Source organism: Brienomyrus brachyistius, chromosome 1 (assembly GCF_023856365.1).
Source record: "Brienomyrus brachyistius isolate T26 chromosome 1, BBRACH_0.4, whole genome shotgun sequence".
NCBI classification, from domain to species: Eukaryota; Metazoa; Chordata; class Actinopteri; order Osteoglossiformes; family Mormyridae; genus Brienomyrus; species Brienomyrus brachyistius.
Genome location: NC_064533.1, coordinates 44,269,957 through 44,288,257, shown reverse-complemented (window position 1 = coordinate 44,288,257; position 18,301 = coordinate 44,269,957). Strand labels below are relative to the sequence as shown.

General features: G+C 46.9%; 1 protein-coding gene across 1 annotated transcript; it reads left to right on the top strand.

The window, feature by feature from the left end:
• The first annotated feature begins 1,312 nt into the window (after nucleotides 1–1,312).
• LOC125723860 (ATP-citrate synthase-like) lies at nucleotides 1,313–17,181 on the top strand. Its single transcript, XM_049001041.1, has 24 exons — nucleotides 1,313–1,530; nucleotides 2,999–3,078; nucleotides 5,055–5,185; nucleotides 6,393–6,511; nucleotides 8,663–8,799; nucleotides 9,238–9,299; nucleotides 9,384–9,501; nucleotides 9,697–9,851; nucleotides 10,165–10,258; nucleotides 11,357–11,498; nucleotides 11,595–11,763; nucleotides 11,862–11,966; nucleotides 12,052–12,248; nucleotides 12,401–12,482; nucleotides 12,560–12,670; nucleotides 12,775–12,902; nucleotides 13,143–13,236; nucleotides 13,357–13,511; nucleotides 13,640–13,790; nucleotides 14,767–14,910; nucleotides 15,462–15,575; nucleotides 15,727–15,809; nucleotides 15,901–15,977; nucleotides 16,101–17,181. Exons 1-24 carry the CDS (start codon nucleotides 1,313–1,315, stop codon nucleotides 16,193–16,195), a joined length of 2,961 nt encoding a protein of 986 aa, XP_048856998.1. The 3' UTR covers nucleotides 16,196–17,181.
• Nucleotides 17,182–18,301: the final 1,120 nt, after the last annotated feature.

Here is an 18,301-nt window from a genome sequence, read left to right as displayed (position 1 = left end):
GTCAGGAAGCAGTCCATCTTACAAAAGTGAAGTCCGGCACTTTCCGCATTCTCTCATGTCACACTCCCTCCGCGAATTACTTCTTCCCCTCTTGACATTTATTTATTTCATCAATATTTAATATTATCCTCTTTCTGAGGATTCCGTTTGTGTGCATTTTTTTGTTTGTTTGTTTTTGCCCTGAATGTATGTTAGTCTTTGCTCTACATGCTCACTGCTGTATGCAGTATTATTTCCCTCTGGGATCAATGAAGTTGATTCTAATTCCAATAGGCAGTAACGTACAGATGGAGTATCGTGCCTGGGATGTTGGGCCCTCACTCGCATTGCAGCTAATGCCTTGAGGTCTTCTGAGCACTTCTGATGCACATGTTGGCCTTGGCCTGTCCTCTCCTCTTTCTGTCACTGCGCATCTCCCATTTTTGCCGTCACTGCCTCCTGGCTCTAACGCCAGCCATGTTCAGTGCCTCCCTCACCCCCCCGAAGCAGTGCTTTCCTGTCTGGTTCATGGGGAGCCACAGTCAGTCCATGTTTTTGCTCCCTCCAAGCTCATTGCCAGACAGTTCACATTTTCGCACCGGGACCTGGGAGGGAGCAAAAATGTCGATTTTTGTCTGCGGGTCCCGAGGCCGGATTGGGAAATGTTGCCCTAAAGGTTTACTTTCCGAGTGCCAGTCTGAAGTATTATAGGATGTTTTTCTCTGATTCTATAGGCATCCAGGCCGATGCTCTGTGTCATGCATGTTTGTTTGTACATAGTCCTAATGGAATGGATTCACCAGATAAACGAACGTGAACATTCGTTTTGTGTCCTCAGGTGGCAAAGGCAAAGGGGATCTTGAAGAACTTCCTCATCGAGCCGTTCGTGGCGCATAAGCAGGTGACCGTGCTCTGCTGTCTTGCTCTGTTGGTGCTCTCTGAGAAGCGCGTGTGTTGTTCCGGTTCTGGGATTTTTGTGCATGGTTAATAAGACCTAACTTGTTTCATGCTGGATATAAACTGGGTTGGATAAAGAAGGGGTTCTCAACCGGTCTGTGGGCAGTATTCTCCTAGGCCATGGGATACTGGGTGATTTTGGGGGGGTGGTTAATTTCCTAAAATTACCTATATATTTTCAAGCTATACCTTTTTTTTTTTTTTTTTTTTTTTTTTTTTTTTTTTTTTTTGACATGCCAGCACCCATCCCCATCAGATCAAAAGTTTTACTGGTCCCAGTGAAAAGACTGAGAACCCCTAGGCTGAAGAATCACGTCTTTGTTCATTAGTCACATAGTGAGAATAAGAAGGTCCCTTACTGAGAACCTGGGTCATAATGTCAGCCTCTCCGCGGTGTCCCTCAGGAGCAGAATTCTACATCTGCATCTATGCCGCCCGCGAGGGTGACTACGTGCTCTTCCACCACGAGGGCGGCGTGGACGTCGGTGACGTGGACGCCAAGGCCCAGAAGCTTCTGGTGGGCGTGGACAAGAAGCTGACCGAGGACGCAGTCAAGGGACGCCTTCTGACGCACGTTCCTGCAGACAAGAGAGAGTGAGTAGACCCGCTTAGCAGGGGGGATTCTAGAATTTTATTTTTTTTTTTAAGATGGGGGAGGAAGGTTATAAGAGGGGCCATAATTTAGAAAGTGGGGCCAAGATTTTCGTTAACTATTCAAAGCATTTGATTGGCTGAGGTACAGGGGATGGGCCACTCTTGTAGCCAATCAGCTGGGGCTTGTGCTTCAGTGGCCCCGCCCCTTTACACACCCTCTCACCCTATTAGTGGCTGGAGCAGATCTTCAGGGACAGGATTTCAGGTCCAGTTAGTGGCAGAGAAGAACAAAGCCCCTCCCTTTCCAAGCCTTTAGGCCCTGAAGGATCCTTAAACGCAGTTCCCATAATTAAAATGCCTTAAAAGGAGGTGACAATAACAGTGTGTACTCATATATTTTTTTTATATGATGACACTCTTGGAGACCTTCCTTCCATTAACAAAATGAAGCCTTGCCTTCACGTCCCCCTCCCCACCAAGGGTGCAGTCTGAGCGTGTCCCTGGAGTAGATCATTTTGATAAGTGTGTGCAGAAGCCACCATCAGCCCCCTCAATCTGTTTTGCCCCCCCCCAACCCCCGGCTGGCAGATCCCCCCGACAGTAGGTCCTGGCTGCCTGCGTTGGCTGACATTGAGAAAGATCGCCCCCCCCCACCCCCCCCAACTGGCATGTCACCCACCAGAGTCTAGCTGCCAGTTCTGCCTCTGGAGGACTCATAAATCCCAGACGCGGAAGCTGAGTCACCCCCCCCCACCCCCCTGCACCCCGTCTTTGAGGTTAATGGCTTGTTGGCTCCCGGTTTGCGGAGAGACTGAAATCTACGTCGCGCGACTCCGCCAGACTGACGTTCACCCGCTTCGTGCCATAGCTTCGCGCAAAAACCCTGACGGATCGAGCAGAGCTTTTAGTTCAGTTTGTGGCCCCTAGCAGGGCCCTTAGCGCCCAGGGGCCGTCTGACCCTGCCTTCTCAAAAACAGACATCGCTTTAGTTAATAGGATCGACTAAATAAATTAAATGTAAATGTCACCTAACTCAGATGGCCTCCTTTTGAACACGTGCGCTTTGGCTGTATTCAGGATTGGAAGATTGATTCTTATTGGGTAATATGATTTAAACAACCATAAAGGTATTACCATTGTTATTAGTATAAAAGGCACCTGGAAAGGAGAAGCGGAAACAGCAGCGTAATGCATTTACATAATACCAATATCAAATCAAATAGGATCCGGAATTGTTAAGGCAGTGGTGTAGCAAAATGGATCGGAGTGGGCGTGTCCTGCTCGGAAGGCTGTGTTATTTTGCTGCAGTGAATTATGGGTACAGATGGGAGCCACACTGCAGTTATCGGGCAGGATCTGGAGACTGGAAGCAGGGAATGGGTAGAGTGTTTGGGTACGCAGGGAATGGGTAGAGTGTTTGGGTACGCAGGGTTGGGGTGACTAAGCTCTGCTTTATTCCATCCTACAGGGTCCTGGCTAGTTTTGTGGTGGGGCTCTTCAACCTGTACGAGGAGCTGTTCTTTACTTACCTGGAGATTAACCCACTGGGTAGGTACTGCCTCTTACAACAGCTGTACACCCTGGAGGAGCAGTCAGGCCTGAATGTCCTGGCTTAACCCGCAGCCGCAACATGGTAGCGGATCTCTTGAGGCGTCTGTCCGCCTGGTGACTTGATCACCCTCTGAGCCCCCTCTGGGTAGGAGGAGCTCCTTTAGACGCTCATCTGAGGAACTCTCTAGGAAAGAGCACAAGTACAGATGCTGGAAGCGCTTCAGGTATACGGAGCTCACAGGAAGTCTTGGAGCGCTTGATTAATACTGTAAAAATGTTGCAAATTTATTAGCTTCATAACAATAGTACATTAACAAGCAGTGTTTAACATCTGTACATATCTTCTTCACACACATTATCTTTTTATCAAGTGTCATAATTTTTTTGACTAAATCATTCAGTTCTGTTTTTGCCATCTTGCTCCTAATTGAAATTGAGGTTGTCTTCCAAGGGGACACTAAACACAGATGTTTGGTGTTTTGTTATTGAAAAGGTGTTGCTAATTAAAAAGCACCCAGTGATGCTTGCCAGTTAATTATTATTTTTTTTTTACTTCTGAACAGCTTTTCTAGAACCATAATTTGGGTTTCAATGTCTTACTACTTGAAATGAATGTTTCACTTAAAACTACTAATTATTTCTAATATGACTTTTTTTTTAAAAAAGATGAATAAAGTACAGTAGTAATTTGTTATAGCGCCTATTATTTTGCAATATATTTGCTGTATTAAGCAAATATCCCATGTCTTTCTGTGAGCTCTGTGTGTTAAGTAGCCCCTCATCCCACCTGAACAGAAAACACAACCTCAAGCATAACCTGAGTATTTTTGGATACCAGTTAGAATAGGAAGGATACACGTTATCCATAATGAATGACTCGGCAGTGTGATGAACCTGCATGCCGTTGGAAGGTGGTTCAGAGAGCAGGCCGGCTTGGCTGCCTTTGATGGTCTCCTACAGGCTCAGTGTAGATGGCTGTGTCTTCAGAGCCCTGAATCAATGCGGTGGCTTTGCAGATCTGAGATGCTGCCTGTCAATTCGCTGGGTTCATTGCTGGTGACTGCAGGTTCAGGACAGTGACTCTTAAAGCACCACCAGCTGTGCGACTGTGTTCCTGGTGCTAAACACTGTAGAGAAATGTTATACAGGTATAGGAATAAGCAACCATGTGTTTTATTCTTTGACAGTCAGACATGGGCAGACAGAGCTGATGTATCCGTCCATCCATCCATCCATCTCTCTGTCTTCTAACCACATATTCCGGTCATGGTCACAGGGTAACACACATCAGTCAGAGAGAGATAAATCAGCACACCTCTTGCTGTTTTTACTGCCCGCATCCACAAATCTCTGCCCCGCCCGCAGTCTGGATGTTTTCCTGACCGTTTCTATCGGACCTTCCATCATCCCCTGATCGTACATCAGGCCTGTCCCTTTTAACGGAGCATGTTCTACCAAATAGCATCAGATTGCCCGCCTCCCCATTTATGATTAACAGAACCCTTGCCCTGGCTCCCTCCCTGTCATTCCCCCCCCCCCAGCTGTAAGGGGGAAGGGGGCTGTCTCAGATGTATGATGTTGGTGGCCCTGGTTTTGCTTCAGATGCCTCGTCAGGAAATCCAGGAGTCTTAACATCTGCATCTCAGAACATTCAGAGGCCCTGCAGGAGTTACTCGGACACCTTGCCCCAAACAGGCGTTTTTAAGGGATTGGAATTGGGATTATTTTTCGTATCTTCACATTTATGGTGTACATTTACGAAACAGGTTCATGTAACTTCTGGTCCGGTTGAGGGTCTTGCTCAAGGGTCCAGGTTGAAATCACTCGGTAACAGCCATGGCATCCTAGCTTACTGGGTTAAAGTTTTCTTGCCGCATCGATTGACTTCTCTGCAGATGATCACGATGATTTCCGATGGCACCACGAACAAACCGTAATTCCCGATGGTTCTCTCCCCATCTGCCCCCCCCCAGTGGTCACCAAGGATGGCGTCTTTGTGCTGGACATGGCGGCAAAAATCGACGCCACCGCCGACTACATCTGCAAGGCGAAGTGGGGCGACATAGAGTTCCCCCCCCCGTTTGGGAGGGAGGCGTACCCCGAGGTGAGTCTCCCCGGTCCAAACAAGAAACTTCTAGTTGATCGTTGGTCCCACGCTTCTCATGCCTGATACTGCAGATCAGCTGGCCGAGAATCTGCTTTTGTTTGACAGTGACATTATAGATAGATAGATATATACTTTATTGTGCCCATAGGCAAATTGGACTATTTCAAGTAGTAATAAATTGAGATCCAGTGGGATGTTGGTGGTAAATGAGGGATATTCAGGCCTGAAAGAACATCCTCGTTTGTATTTGCCAGTTAAAAATCCAAAAGCTAGGAAGTCGTCCATCATAAAACCGTGGCAGGAACATTTATGAGCCGCACTTCATCTCCTGTGCACCAACCAGTTGGTGGAATTAGTTGCTTTGGCCAATATCCGGAGACGCCGCGCCCACGTCCCTGTCTCGGGGGGTCATCGATCAGAGAGAATGAGCTCCGCTCTGTGGTAAATCCCCCCATGACTCATCTGTAGAAGGAGGTCTGATTTGCAAAGCAATGCCATAAATGCCAACTATGAATATAAACTGGCTGTCAGGGATGCCGGTGAAGCGAGACGGACGACCTCTGGGTCACGTTTGACTGCGTGAAGCGGAAGACGTCAACCTCGAATCGTATGTCGTGTTGACAGGTTGTGTCATCGTTGGGTTTGGTTAATTTGGTTGACAGTCGAAAGCGACGCCCCCCCCCCAGTCATTCCATTTGATTTGCCCCTGAGCCCGATGAGGGCAGTTTCAGGAAACCTGACTGCTTCCAAGTCAGGTCAGAAAATATATGGAAGATGAGGTGATGGAGTTTGGTTAAGCATAAACACCACCCTTTAAGATGAGCAGCTTCTGTTAACTGGCCATGTAGACCTCCAAGACTCTGTGTTTCCCCGTCGCGGAGCAGCAGACAAACTACGTCTGTTTCTCCACCCTTATTCTGTGCCGAACTCATCATTTCCCTTCTCCGTAATGGTATTTGGAAAGATGATTTTTCATTATTCATTTAAATTACCAAATACTTTTAGCTAAGGTAGTTTTATAGCTAACTGTAGCTACTTATAGTTTTAGAAATTGGTGTACTGTATTAGAGTTAATTACAGGTCCAAAGTGAGGCCCGGTTCTGTAGCAAATGTCCACTCAACGGCCATAAAGCAAGAGCAGGTTTGTGTCGCGTTCGTGGCCCGTGAGTGACCTTGTGTCTGGTTCTGACTTTGGCCACCCCAGGAGGCCTACATTGCCGACCTGGATGCCAAAAGTGGTGCCAGTCTGAAGCTCACCCTGCTCAATCCCCGGGGGAGGATCTGGACCATGGTAGCAGGAGGGGGAGCGTCCGTGGTCTACAGGTACCGTCTGACAGTAGTGGTGTTCTTTGCACTCGTGACCTCACACTCTGCCTCCGTTGCTGTTTTCCCTCTTCATGACCATCTCTAACATCAAATCCACCCTATCCAGAAAGCACTACAGCAGTGTTTCCCAACCCGGTACTCGCAGAACCTCAGACAGCCCACATTTTTGCTCCCGGGAGCTGGGAGGGAGCAAAAATATTCAAACATCTGTGGCTCCCCCAAGGACCAGACTGGGAAACGCTGCGCAACAGGCTTTGTCTTTATTGACAGGGTACTAAGTAGGGTACACTGCTACCTCACACCTTCATGGCTGGGATTCTCCCCACGTTTGCTTGGAGTACGCCGGAGACGTCTCACAGTCCAAAGACATGCAGTTAGGCTATTTGGGGTCTCTAAATTACCCACAGTCCTGTGATGAATTGGTACCCCAGCCTTGTGCCTTGTGCTACCTGGACTCCAGCCCCTCTATTTCAATACTGTGTCTCTAAATTTTCCTTGAGTGTGTTTGAGCTATGATGGACTGGCATCCCATCCTGTGCTCGCTAGGATAGACTCCAGGGTCAAAGTTGATGGATGGATAGATAGATGCATAGATTAAAACGCCAGCACTTAATCTGGGGCTGTTTGGGCACCATATTGATTTAGCCACCATGATTTCCAGTGAATGTGAGTCCAGGCAAATTTGTACTATTTATGGAGTTTTTTTTTTGCAGGTTTCCAGTCTCTAAAGACCGGCGTTCATGCACTGATTCTGGAGCCTCGGTTTTTAATTTCTCCTGAGTATTTTGTGTTTTGCAGTCGGATTTTATTGTAAATTCGTGGTCTCTCTGCTGGTCTCCCATAAGACCCTTCTCCTAAAATGCTCCCGTTTTAGAAAGGCGACACAGATGAAGTAAGACATGAAACAGGTTGCAGGTCTTTCATTTTCCCCTGGATCTAATTCTGCGTGCGTCATATATTCACCGCACAGAAGGGCCAGCGCCTAATTAGTGCGAGTCCTCAGCTGTAACTTCTGAAATTTGGGCACAGATGCGGGACAGACTGACAGTGGAGCGGCGAATCGCAAAAACATCTCATTTAGTTAAAAAGAGAAACATGAAATGCCGCACAGTGGCATATAAATGGGAAGACGGAGGGATTTCTGGGTAATGAGCCATCTGGCAGAGAAGTGATGTTTGGAGGTGCTGTATCGTGACTGATTATGCCTGCTGCAGACCAGAGGGTCTGTGGCAGGCTATCATGTGGAGGGGAGTTAATTAGCGGAACTGGGAGGAATATCTGATCAATCCCATAATCCCCAGAACGGCATGACATCATCTCCTGTGAAGGGATAGCTAATAAAGGAAAATATCCAGGATGTTAATGCGGGTCTTGATTTATAATAATAATAATAATAATTAGTATGCTATTAATATAATAGTAATAACTCGCTTGATTTATATATTTCATTTGTTGTCCAATGTAATGATGTCCAACGTAACAATATCCAATTTGTAACAATTGTGACTATTTACTGTAGATGGAATACTCCCATTCTCCTCTGCCTACGAATAGCATTTGACCAATGAAAAGATGTTTTATGAATTAATTTACTTAAACAGTATAAAGATAAATACTAATTAACATTTGTATCCATGATGGTCTTTTGTATGGATAACTTAATATCGCTAATTTTAACAAGTTAACGTTAAACGGCTAGATAAGTTAAAAAAAAAATGTATATATTGTAAATATAAAGCTAGATTAATGTTTGGTCTTTACATCAAAATGAAGTATCTTGTTGACACTGACCTATTTGCCTCGCTTACAACAATCCACATAAGTTCATTTTAAACATTAAACCGTTCACTGACAGCTATGTAAAGATCGTTTTCAGTTTGGGGTGCTGAAGATCTCAATATGTTATCAGTTTAGGTTTAAGTGTTTTTTTTTTCTTTTTTGAGAAAATGCATTTTTCCCATCCTTCCATCTATTTCCCCTGACTGCTTATCTATTACTAGGTCATAGTGAGTCTGGAGCCTATCCCAGCACATACAGGGAAAAAGGCAGGGGACACTCTGGATGGGACGCCAATCCAAGGCAAGACCTGTTTATAGGATGTAAACAGCTCTTACTTCCTGTAACCCCCTCGCTCCCCCTCCCCTGCAGTGACACCATCTGTGATCTGGGTGGGGTCGACGAGCTGGCCAATTATGGGGAGTACTCGGGCGCACCCAGCGAGCAGCAGACATACGACTACGCCAAGACCATCCTTTCCCTGATGACGCGAGAGAAGCACCGTGATGGTAATCCCACCCTGATGTGGCACTGCGCTGCTCCACGCTGCCACACTGTGGACATGTCAGTCTGAGTGCACTCGCCAGCAACAGGGACTGACATGTCAGTCTGAGTGCACTCGCCAGCAACAGGGACTGAAATGTCAGTCTGAGTGCACTCGCCAGCAACAGGGACTGAAATGTCAGTCTCTTATTCCAGCTGTCCTTTGACACAACACTGGCAATGTTGCTTCCTGGTCTGGTCAGAAAAGGAAAGGCAGAAAGAAAGGGAGCGAGAGAGAAAGAAAGGAACATCTTGTTTTTATATTTCATTGATCCTTTTTACTCGTTTACCTTTTTTCCTCTACATAAATCGACCCTTTTATACAGCCTTTTCGCCTGTGATTGTATTTAAACGTGCCTGTTGTGTACTCCCACAACTGTTACCTGTCTTCTGATTTTCTTCAGGAAAAGTGCTGATTATTGGGGGAAGCATCGCCAACTTCACTAATGTGGCAGCTACGTTCAAGGTGCAGTGATGTGTGTGCAGTGCCAAGCTGTGCCACTGGAGGGCCTCGGTGAGCACCAGAAATGACTGGTGTTTTTGTATGTAGGGCATTGTGAGAGCCATTAAGGACTACCAGGTGCCCTTGCAGGAGCACGAAGTCTCCATCTTTGTGCGTCGCGGTGGGCCCAACTACCAGGAGGGTCTCAGGGTGATGGGGGAAGTAGGTGAGTCGCCCGGGAGATAGTAGAATGTTTACAATGGGGTTACTGCCCAACCAAAGATGCAAGTAAGCATCGAGGATGCGGGAGATGTGTGAACCTTTGATAGTATCTCTGACATTTCATATCTTTCACATCAAACTAACAGTGATGACATAGAGCTTGCATTTATGACATCATAATGATCCCAACCCGTTACAGGGAAGACCACTGGGATCCCCATCCACGTCTTCGGCACCGAGACCCACATGACGGCCATCGTGGGCATGGCCCTGGGTCACCGGCCAATCCCCAACCAGCCGCCGGCAGCCGCCCACACCGCCAACTTCCTGCTGAACACCAGTGGCAGTGTTTCGGTACAGTGACTTGCTCATTGCAAGAGAGTCCCACTGGAGAGCTGAATAATGATGTTTGGGAATGCACGGATAAATACACCACATACTCTGCCTCTCATTACTCAAGGGTACTTTGTAACCTCCCATACAGACGCCTGTAACATCTCTTGAATAATGGCTTCAGAATAATGTTATTCCAAAGCGAAAAAACATAATTGGCACCATTGAATTGGGAAGGGGGGGAGGAGGTTTTGCAAGGCTGCTACCTCAGTGCTCCACTAAGATGTCTGGCTTGTCCTTTGTGGGGCCGTCGTAACCCTGTCCGTCTCCTTAGACCCCAGGGACCAGCAGAACGGCCTCCTTCTCTGAGCCCAAAGCTGCCAGCAATGCCTCGCCTGCTAAAAAGTCCAAGCCGGCCATCCCTCCAGGTAACCTAATTCTCCTACCTTCTCTTCTGTTCTTTGAGGAGGTCTATGCAGAAAGTTCTGGAGCAGGCCTTCCCACTGTATATCCAGGTCCTATCACAGCCGTTGTCTTAGTGGGGAACAATAAAGTTCTCACTGTGATAGAAGACGGCCACAAAATCAGGTGTCCGGTGTGTGAGGTTGGTAACTCGCACTCTTGTAAGATTTCAACTCAGGTTTGCTGCAATCGAATTGAGAAGGAACCCCCCCCCCCCCCCCAAATTTCTGGTGAATTAGTCACTGTGGCGTGTCCTCATTTCCACTTTTACCCAGAGCCCAAGTGTGTCTTGTTAAATTAATGCTGACAAATTCACTCCCCTTGAAAAAGCCGAAATGGAACCACAAAATTTAAATAGCTGTGGATGTAACGTTAATGAGGTGCCAAGCCCATATCCGCACTAGATCGCACGTTGACATTTATCACAGTGACATTTATATTAGGAAGTCATGTGAAACATCATTCTAATTTTTGAGTTTTGGGCTCCACCCCCCTGCCCTAACCCACCCACATCAGCCTGGAGGTTACCTGACTCTGTGCCAGTTGTCTTGGCAACAAACCTCCCTCCGTTCTGTTCCTCTGAATGCCCCGCTTAGAAGGCTAGGCAGGAAGGGAATCCACCCATCGCACATACCAGTCTCTCCAGCAGCCCGTTAGGCAGTTTTGGCACTGAAGCCCTGGCTGCCGAGTCTGTTTCCACACAGAAATACACCCCCCCCCCCCCCCCCCCCCCACTGACACATCATCACAATCGGGTTTTTTTTTTGCTCTGTAATTTCTACTGAGTGCATTTCAGTTCACTTGCCTGCTAAAAATAGGCTTGCATTTTTTTTTTCTCCTGGTTTATTTCCAAGTTAAAATAACATCGAATAGAATATCTTACTCTGTACTTCTCACTAATAATGCCACATATTTTAAAAGATGAAATGAATAGTAAAATGAAAAATAGTTTGGGCTATTCATAGGAGGGTGTCCTACAGCAAAATTCATCCCAGATCGCAGCGTTTTGAGAATCTGGTGCACGTACATACTGTATATATGGTAATCATAACCTGTTCCCACAGTGAAAGCCACCACGCTGTTCAGTAAGGAGACCAAGGCCATCGTATGGGGCATGCAGACACGCGCGGTGCAGGGGATGCTGGACTTCGACTACGTCTGCTCCAGAGAGGAGCCCTCTGTGGCCGCGATGGTCTACCCCTTCACGTAGGTGGCCGGGTTTCCGTCTCCCAGTGGTCTGTGACCGGCGTGAGGGGAGGTGGCGTCCTGATATCGTGCTCCTGTTGATACTTTTTTTTTTAGTGGAGACCACAAGCAGAAGTTTTACTGGGGACACAAGGAGATCCTGCTGCCAGTGTACAAGAACATGGGAGATGCCATGAAGAAGCATCCCGAGGTGGATGTGCTCATCAGCTTCGCCTCTCTTCGCTCCGCCTTTGAGAGCACCATAGAGACCATGCAGTACCCCCAGGTAAAGCTTACCGCTGCTGCACACCCATCAGTGGCACGTTGACTACTCGCGTCGATTCCACGCAGGTTCAGTTCAACCGTTCCTCCATGTTCTTCCAGATCCGCACCATTGCCATCATTGCTGAGGGCATCCCTGAAGCCCACACAAGAAGGTTGATCAAGAGGGCGGATGAGAAAGGTGTTACCCTCATTGGCCCAGCCACGGTATGCTCGCAGCCCATTGGCCAGGAACCGACACCTGCTGATCTTCCTTAACTGAGGGCTGTTTCATGTTCTTCCACCCGACCAGGTGGGTGGGATCAAGCCTGGCTGCTTCAAGATTGGCAACACGGGCGGTATGCTGGACAACATCCTGGCCTCAAAGTTGTACCGGCCCGGCAGTGTGGCCTACGTCTCCCGCTCGGGGGGGATGTCAAACGAGCTCAACAATATCATCTCCCGCAACACTGATGGCGTCTTCGAGGGGGTGGCCATTGGGGGCGATAGGTGAGGATCGGGAAGTTTCACGACAGCTGCGATTCCTTAAGCCATATGCCTTGTTTTGTTTGGTTTATAGCAAAACGTGGGACTTTCATGTTATTGTTAAAAAAAAATTTGCCTTTATAAAGACTGGTATTTACAACATGAATACCCTATAGATACCCTGGGTCTACCTTCATGGACCATGTATTGCGATACCAGGACACCCCTGAAGTCAAGATGATTGTGGTACTGGGGGAGGTACGCTCCTTCAATAAATAGTCCTAAAATGTTAGGAGACGCTGATTATGGGTGTAATTATGGCTTTTCTGCTATAGATCGGTGGTACGGAGGAGTACAAGATCGGTCAGGGCATCAAGTCCGGTAGGATCGCCAAACCCGTGGTGTGCTGGTGCATTGGAACCTGCGCTACCATGTTCTCCTCTGAGGTTAGAGGGTCTGGGGATCCATTGAGGGATGGGTGGCTTTCGTGGGCGATGCTGGTATGTGGAAGTCTCCCTGCCTGATGCAACTGTGCCTTCCTATCCCTTAGGTGCAGTTTGGCCACGCCGGGGCTTGTGCTAACCAGGCCTCGGAGACGGCGGTGGCCAAAAACCAGGCCCTAATGGAGGCAGGCGCCTTTGTGCCAAGAAGCTTCGATGAGCTCGGCGACATCATCAAGTCAGTCGGCGTACCGGCCACGCCCACACGCTGCTCAGGAGCACACTGGCCGAGCCAGTGACCGACTCCTAATGATGTCTGTTCGTACATCCACTCCACAAACTCAATCACGTTAGAGATCAGACGTGTGGGAGAGGGTGGAGAACACTGTGAACAATACTATACATGCCGTGAAGTGTGTGCTGTGAAAATGGGCACTACTATGGCTCTCATTTCCCACCATGTTCTTGTGAACTACAGAAAGGTCTACGATGACCTTGTAGCCAGCCGAGTCATCGTCCCTGCTAAGGAAGTTCCACCTCCAACGGTGCCCATGGACTACTCATGGGCACGGGTAAGTGTGGGAGATACCAACTGCTACTCTAGTGACGCCGATCCTGGACGTCAGTTCTTCATTGGGTATGACTGGTGCCTATTCGCCAACTCATTTTAGCCTCAACCCCCTATGTCGTAGGAACTTGGACTGATCCGCAAGCCCGCCTCTTTCATGACCAGCATCTGTGACGAGCGCGGACAGGAGCTCCTCTATGCCGGCATGCCCATAACCGAGGTCTTCAAAGAGGAGATGGGTCTGGGGGGAGTGCTCGGCCTGCTGTGGTTTCAGAGGAGGTGAGGGGGACCCGGGTGTCCCACTACAGTCCAATTCCTGTGTAGGACACGTCAAACCTTTAAGATAATTAATGCATGGACAGGCATGAACGGTTAGTCTCTTATCGTTCTGTGTTTCTCTGCGCCAGGCTGCCTCGCTACGCCTGCCATTTCATCGAGATGTGCCTCATGGTGACAGCGGACCACGGCCCGGCCGTCTCCGGCGCCCATAACACCATCATCTGTGCCCGCGCGGGCAAGGACCTCATCTCCAGCCTGACTTCCGGGCTGCTGACCATCGTAAGCCGCCTCCTCAGACTCCCTAACCCCGCAAGACGGTCATTTCAAACATCCCTTAATTTCATGTTTTTATTTTTAGTCCCGTAACTCCATGTTTCACTTTGACAAAACTGTTAAACTGAACAGCAGTCGCTTTATCAATCTTTGTTCTTTAACAGTCATACCATTAATTCAATGCTATTATAGCTATGAACAAAGCAAACGCTCCATTTCGTATAATGATTTATGGTATCGTGTGACTTAACAAAAAAGGATCATAGTCGTTAAAAATAAATCTTTCCAGGACTGGTTTATACACAGGAGCCTGTCATCTGGCTGTTTGCTGTGTATCGGCTGTTAGCAAAGTCTCCGTAACCCTCTGCAGGGGGGCTGCTTTTCTCCCTCGCTTTTTGGATACTTTTGTTTGTGCCTGGCACTTTTTCAACGATCGCGATAAGATCAGGAGAACGATGCTGAGTCGTCACACAGGACCATCGCATGACTGCTGATGAAACGAGAAATATTCACCACGTGACAAAATATAAAGCTTTTATAGAACAAAAACTAGGCTTTTTATTAAGACGATTTCTGTTCTGCTTCATAGCTTCTAACAACATTTCTTAAATATTTTTATGCAAAGATATGCGGGTATGAGTATGATTTGCCTAATACCCAAGAACATGCAGGCATCAGATAAGCATAGATCTGCTGGCAGTAGAGGTTCGTCAACTGAAGGTAGAGGTTCTCAGGAGGATATGCCTGCGGTTGATTTGTCAGAAGTCACAATGGTGCCACCTCCTGACACTCATGTTGCCCCTCGTGTCAGTGCTGCCCGACCCCGTTTATATAAAGGGGGGCCGGACCGTGATGTTTTGTTCGGCTTCCTGGTATTGTTAGTCCAGAGACTTTGGAGCATGAGTCAATGGAAAGTCTCTACGAAGACTGAAATGAAACCACGCTTGTGCATGAAGCCTGCGTCTGCTTGGGGGCGTTTCAGGGGGACCGGTTTGGAGGGGCTCTGGACGCCGCCGCCAAGCAGTTCAGCAAGGCCTTCGATAGCGGGCTGCTGCCCATGGAGTTCGTCAACAAGATGAAGAAGGACGGCAGACTGATCATGGGCATCGGGCACAGGGTGAAGTCGGTCAGTTACGATCGAAATTCTCTTACACTCTGTTTCATCTCATATCAAAATATCAACTATGCTTGGGTTTGAAGACAACACTATCTACCTGCCTACTACACATGCAGGTGACATCCACAGTTACACATACTTTGAAGCCCCTTTTCTCAGTTAGGGTCAGCGTAGTTACTTTGCTTGGCCTTTATGGGGCAGTATAGAGGTCTGACTGGGAATAGATCTTTATAATTTCTATTTAATTTACATTTTTTTTTCTAAATAGTCATACACCAGAATGCAGTCTAAATTTGATTCTCCCCTCGCATGTCCCTGATCTCTTAAGTGCTGTTTCGATAAGTTATTGTGTAACTGAAATGAATTCCACCCCTTGCTCTGCATTGAGGTCCTTGAGGTTTAATAGGAGGGCAGGTTTCCTCCTAACGATAACCCTGCAAATGTGAGAGCGAGATCAGCTGGTAGAGACCAATATATCACTGGATGGACAACATAAATGTTCACTCATTGCCACTGGTGCGCCTTCAAAGAGCCCCCCCCCCCCCTTTTTACATTTCCAGATTAACAACCCAGACATGAGAGTTCAGATCCTGAAGGACTTTGTGAAGCAGCACTTCCCAGCCACACAGCTGCTGGACTACGCCCTGGACGTGGAGAAGATCACAACTTCCAAGGTGCCACAGTTTTGCTTCATGGGTCTTGTAGCATGTACATAAATGAGTGTAGATGGGCTTCTTTGAGGCATTTTAACTTGACCTTCTAACAAGAGCTCTGGAGTTTCATATGCCGAGTCTTATCTGACTACCCCTCCCCACACGCACACAGAAACCAAACCTCATCCTGAACGTGGACGGCTTCATCGGGGTGGCCTTCGTGGACCTGCTGAGGACATGCGGTGGATTTACTCGGTAGGGAGGGACAGGGCACCTGTCCGCAGATGGTTCTGTTCACGTTTTCTGTTTTGCCTGCTCGGGCTTCACTACTCTCTCTACCTCGCAGGGACGAGGCTGACGAGTTTGTGGAAATCGGGGCTCTGAACGGAATCTTCGTGCTGGGTAGGAGCATGGGCTTCATAGGTGAGCGGCAGAGGAACATCCTGGTCGTACATCCGTGTTATTAGCCTTTGTTATACCTCCAGATGTTACATTTCAAGCCACAAAAAGTGGAGTCAGGATTGCCCCATTTCTTACTATTCCCAGGGCACTATTTGGACCAGAAGAGGCTGAAACAAGGCCTTTACCGCCACCCTTGGGACGACATCTCCTACGTGCTTCCGGAACACATGTCCATGTAACCATAGCAACTCCAAAGCCAAACATTCCAGAATATCACCTTCTGTGCTACCCGGAGGGGGAGGGCAGTTAGGGTGTGGATCATATTCTTTTGAGAAAATGGCAGCTGAGAATGAAATATCGTGAAGGCATATGTGGAGGAGTTGTTATGATGTGAATATTACGGTAGCGGAACAACGAAGACCCACGTCGTTCACAATTAGTCAAACAAAAAGTCTGTAGTTAATTAATTAAGACAGTGACTCGCCACTAAACACTGTGACTATAAGCTCATAGCGGAGGGATATCATGAGGGTGAAACGCACATCTGGCTGACCAAATTAAGCCAGTGGACACCATAATTGGGTCCCGCTTCCATTTGTGTGCATGACTGAAGTAAAATCTGTATTGTGACCAAGTCCTATGTCTCTCGAATTAAGACCATCATCACGCAGACAGATGTGCAGCGATGCTTGTCTCATTTACCTTGTTCCTTACCGCTAAAACTCTGCATCACCACTGATACATATAACCTGGTAACCTCCAGTTTGGAAAATCGCTCTATCTAGAAAATGCTTCCTGGTGCGGTGATCTCAAGCATAATTAGTAAATACCACTCTAATAAAAAATACTATTAACAAAAACATTAACTATTAGCATTGTCTTGTGGTTTTGAGATGACACGTCGGTCAGTTCAAAGCTGGGTCCATCTAAACCAAACTGTGGATTTTGGCTTGTCGTTGTGGAGGGAAAAAAAGGTGTTTCCTGTTTCTCCTTCCATGGTTTCCTGTAGTTCTACGATCTTTATCCGTGTGACTGTGTCCTGGATGACCGGTTCTGAGACTTGTCTGTATTCACTGTTGTAACCCATTTGCTACAATTTTTAAAGGATTTATTTTGCCTATTTTATTTAGATGTATTTTATCTGGAACAGATGTCTTAATGTATAATTAGTATAATATGATGAATGTTATATTGTAGCCAATACAAATAAACGTTAACATCGCAATTGTCATTTTCTGATTTATTTTTGTATGTCCTTGTTTGATAGTGGACAGACAAACACCTATTTTAACACATCATTCTATATTTATCTATTTTAATTATATATAATGTATAATTTATCTAACTAACACCACAGCCTCAGAAGTTATAGAGGAAGGGATTAAAACACTGTTCAGTCTTACCTGAAGTACTGGTTATGTGTGAGTTATGTAGTCTGCTACATAATTACTGGTTCTCGGGACATAAAACTGCAGGCAGTTTGGTTCCACCGACCAGCTTAGGAATACCAGTTAACAAAGCAAAGGGCCTTGTGACCCGGAACATAAACACGGAACCAAACAGAATCATAAGACATACATTTTGATTACAGGAGAAATTAGGTGTACTGTATTCAGTAGGTTGGGGATGTTCAAGGCTGTATGTTCAAAACCTATAGCAGGCACTACAGTCAATTCACCATTAGGCCTTTGAGAAAGGCTCTTGGCCTTAACTGCTAGTCTGCTACGGCAGTGTGTCCCACTCCAGTCCTCCGGGACGCACAGTCGGTCCATGTTTTTGCTCCCTGGAGGAAGAAAAAACATGGACTGTGGGTAACTGAAGACTGGATTGGGAAACATTGTGCTATAAGAAATCCCAGCTGTACTCTGACCCCAAAACCTCACATGTATATATATGTCTTTGTCTTTCATGAAGAGTAAGAGAGGATATGTAAAAACTGGCAAAATTTAAAGAGCTGCCGAATATAGTGCCTCTATTCTCAAATTACGATGATCAATGCCTTTATATTTGATTGTATTGCCCTTTCAGGTGCATTTTCAGACATTTTATTTTTTACCGGTTATAGATCACCAGGCTGCTTTTTTCTCTCCAAATTGTGCAGATGCATTTCTGTGTGTGTGTGTGTGTGTGTGTGTGTGTGTGTGGTGTAATTATTACAACAAAGGGAACAAGTTAAATCAAAGATCTTAAACATATAGTAGCTCACGTGCGGTGTACTGCATATCGCATTTCTCTCTAGATGACACCAACAGCGGATCATCAGAATGAGCAAAGATAACTCATTTGCTTTTTCGGGATAGTGGCCTGTCAATGCATGTAGATAAATCAAACTGGCACTTGCAGTA

What these genes read in the sequence shown, in the direction of transcription:
- LOC125723860 (XM_049001041.1), top strand. Translation starts at nt 1,313, where the DNA reads ATGTCAGCCTCTCCGCGGTGTCCCTCAGGAGCAGAATTCTACATCTGC. An exon ending in CCTGGAGATTAACCCACTGG is followed by an intron (nt 3,079 to 5,054) that starts GTAGGTACTGCC and finishes GCCCCCCCCCAG; the next exon opens with TGGTCACCAAGGATGGCGTC. An exon ending in ATGTGGCAGCTACGTTCAAG is followed by an intron (nt 9,300 to 9,383) that starts GTGCAGTGATGT and finishes TTTTGTATGTAG; the next exon opens with GGCATTGTGAGAGCCATTAA.